Source organism: Atta cephalotes, assembly GCF_000143395.1.
Source record: "Atta cephalotes unplaced genomic scaffold scaffold00032, whole genome shotgun sequence".
NCBI lineage: Eukaryota > Metazoa > Arthropoda > Insecta > Hymenoptera > Formicidae > Atta > Atta cephalotes.
The window spans coordinates 720295-722921 of NW_012130096.1; the positions used below are offsets into that span (position 1 = coordinate 720295).

Below are 2627 nucleotides of genomic sequence, written 5' to 3' on the forward strand. Positions count from 1 at the left end.
TAATATATATATATATATATATATATATATATATACCTTAAAGTACATTTCTCGTGCTGCTTTCACCGAGCAATATTGACCACAGCCAATGACTGCTTGAATACCAAATAAGGATGTAATATTGATAACCATCTTCTTGATAATTTTACTATTAAATGTATTCATGACCACCGTATTCAATACAGTAGGAATGAAAAAGTTCAGGTCGTAAAATTCTCTCCAAATGTTTATGTCCCATATATCATTTACTTGAGAAACATTGCCTATGGAACCTACATTATGTATTAGAACCATTCGATTAAACGCATTGGGGGTAGTTTCCTTCAAAGATTCCGATAGAAATTCTAGAACATTATATTATAAAAGAAATACATTTTTTTTCAGCGATTATATCTGTATTTAAAAAAACGCTTGAAAATGGAAACTTTAACTTACCTTCGAATTTTGTTTTATTAGTTAATTTATTTAAATCTGCACTAATAGTACAGACTTTTACTTTAGAAGGTATATTTTTCGCGACTTCTTGCAACGCATCTTTATTTCTCGCTAATAAAAGAACACGCGAGCCTTCCTCCAGCATTGAACCAAATGTTATCGCAATCTGGCGACCAATTCCACGACTTGCACCAGTTACCAGTAGAAAAACTTTGCCAGACAATGCTTCAATCGACATGGTTGTCTTATATTGTAAATTTATGGAAACTAATTATTAAGCTCTGACTTGTATTCTGTTGATGGATTTATTTGTAATTCCTCTGTATTATTTTGTTCTTCCTCCGCCTGTATGGTTGTTTGAAGTACATCTGCTTTCAGAAGATGAACTAATTCGCTGGCTGTTAAAGCCTACAGATAACATATCAAATATTATATGTTAATATTATGTACATGTATTTACAGACAAAATAAAACTTTGATTAGACTCTGTTACAGATAAGAATAATTATTTGGAATAGCCTCTCCCTTCCCCATCTAAAATCTTAATAAAAATATGTTTTCATTCAAAACGAAAAAATCTGACAAAAATCGTGGCACTTGTGAAACGAGTTATTAAGCGTTAAATTTGGAGACTTTAGAGGTTGATAACTGTTAACCTGACTTAAATAGCTATGTATATGTATATATTTTGCATTAGTTACACAAATTCACTGCTTTAAAAACATATTTAGCGCTTTAAAAATGCAAATTTACTGCTTTAAAAATATAAATTCACTGCTTCACAAACACAAATTCACCAATGCTAATGCAAAAAATTTGAATACTAAGCAGTGAATTTCTGTAAATTAAAGTACTGTTTTCTTGCCAGATTCTTTTCGTTTTGAGTATAAATAAATACGACAAATAAGTATTTTAAGATTAAGATTTGAAGTGAAGCAGGAGGGGGGAGGAATTTTAAATAATTACCCAGATAAAATTCTGATAAATGATAAACATATATAATCTGATATATAGGCTGTAGTCAAAGTCTTACTTTGAAGCATTTGATTGATATAAATCAATTAAAAGAAAGAATTTTACAAACTGATCAATTAAAAAATATTTCAAAGCATTTGCAGCATCGCTTGACCATAGATATATTGTGTTATATTTGATTGATATAGACAGATTATATATATGTTATATTCTAAATTCTAAGTCTTAGAATCTAAGGATTTATTGCTTATTATTTTGAAAGATTCTTATACAACACTCAATGTTTAGAAAAAATCTTTATGCTTGGCAAATAAATATTATAAGAATTGTATTCTCAATCATTATCATAAGCATATTATTAATATTATTATTATTATCATTATCATTATCATATTATGATCATTATTATCCAAATGCTCACCTGCAGATGAGGAGCTATGTGCCGTACCAGAGGATTCGACGCCAATTCAGCTTCTTCTTCAGATTGGGGATTGTTCCCAGAGGTGATTAAACGCGCGATGCAGTCCTCCTTTGCCACTGACAGCGACGTCACAAGATCCTTTTTCGTGGTGCCTCCCTGAAGCACTTTCAACCTAGAATCTGTCACAGAAAAAGAATTAGAATTATCAAAAAATATTAGAGATCATAGAAAAAAATCAGTCAAAGGCGTGAACCAGTTCTTACATAGCTTTTGTAGATATTGCTCAGAGTCGGATAATCTGCGATGACTTGGCCGGTCTTCGTCCAAAAAAGAATCTTCAAAACGATCGTTCGGCGTATCGTCGTCGACCACAGCTTCCGCACGCGTTCCGCGCCAAGGATCACTTGCATCCGTTTTCATTTCTAAATCATGCAGTTATCTAAAAATGACCTTGCTTAAGAATTGCTCACTTTCGCTTTTTTCCTCTGTTAATCAACTGACATGAGGAGATTGCATATTATGTAAGAACGTTGTACTCCCATGATAAAAGCATTCCGCCACCAGCGAAAACAACAGATATCAATATATACTGTTAAGAGTGGTATCGACGAACGATATTTTAGCATTTAAATTGATTATAATGAGATTTTTTACTGATATCATATATATATATAAAACTATTTTAAAATGAACTATATTTTGGATTAATTTTATTATATGTATAATATATAGCACACACACACACACACACACACACACACACACACACACACACACACACACACACACACACACA

General features: G+C 31.6%; 2 protein-coding genes across 2 annotated transcripts in view; both read right to left on the minus strand.

Annotated features, from left to right (window-relative positions):
* Window positions 1–673, minus strand: part of LOC105621264 (sepiapterin reductase) — a 9074-nt gene extending 8401 nt beyond the window's left edge. The window contains exons 1-2 of the mRNA XM_012202734.1: window positions 436–673; window positions 37–344 (exon numbers count right to left, since the gene is read on the minus strand). Of these exons, the coding sequence (XP_012058124.1) occupies window positions 37–344; window positions 436–673 (546 nt within the window). The remainder of the gene's footprint in view (window positions 1–36; window positions 345–435) is intronic.
* A 29-nt stretch (window positions 674–702) lies between these two features.
* LOC105621065 lies at window positions 703–2251 on the minus strand. The gene is made up of 3 exons (XM_012202536.1): window positions 2095–2251; window positions 1832–2010; window positions 703–843 (listed from the first exon to the last, which is right to left on the minus strand). Exons 1-3 carry the CDS (start codon window positions 2249–2251, stop codon window positions 703–705), a joined length of 477 nt encoding a protein of 158 aa, XP_012057926.1.
* Between the last annotated feature and the right edge of the window lie 376 nt (window positions 2252–2627).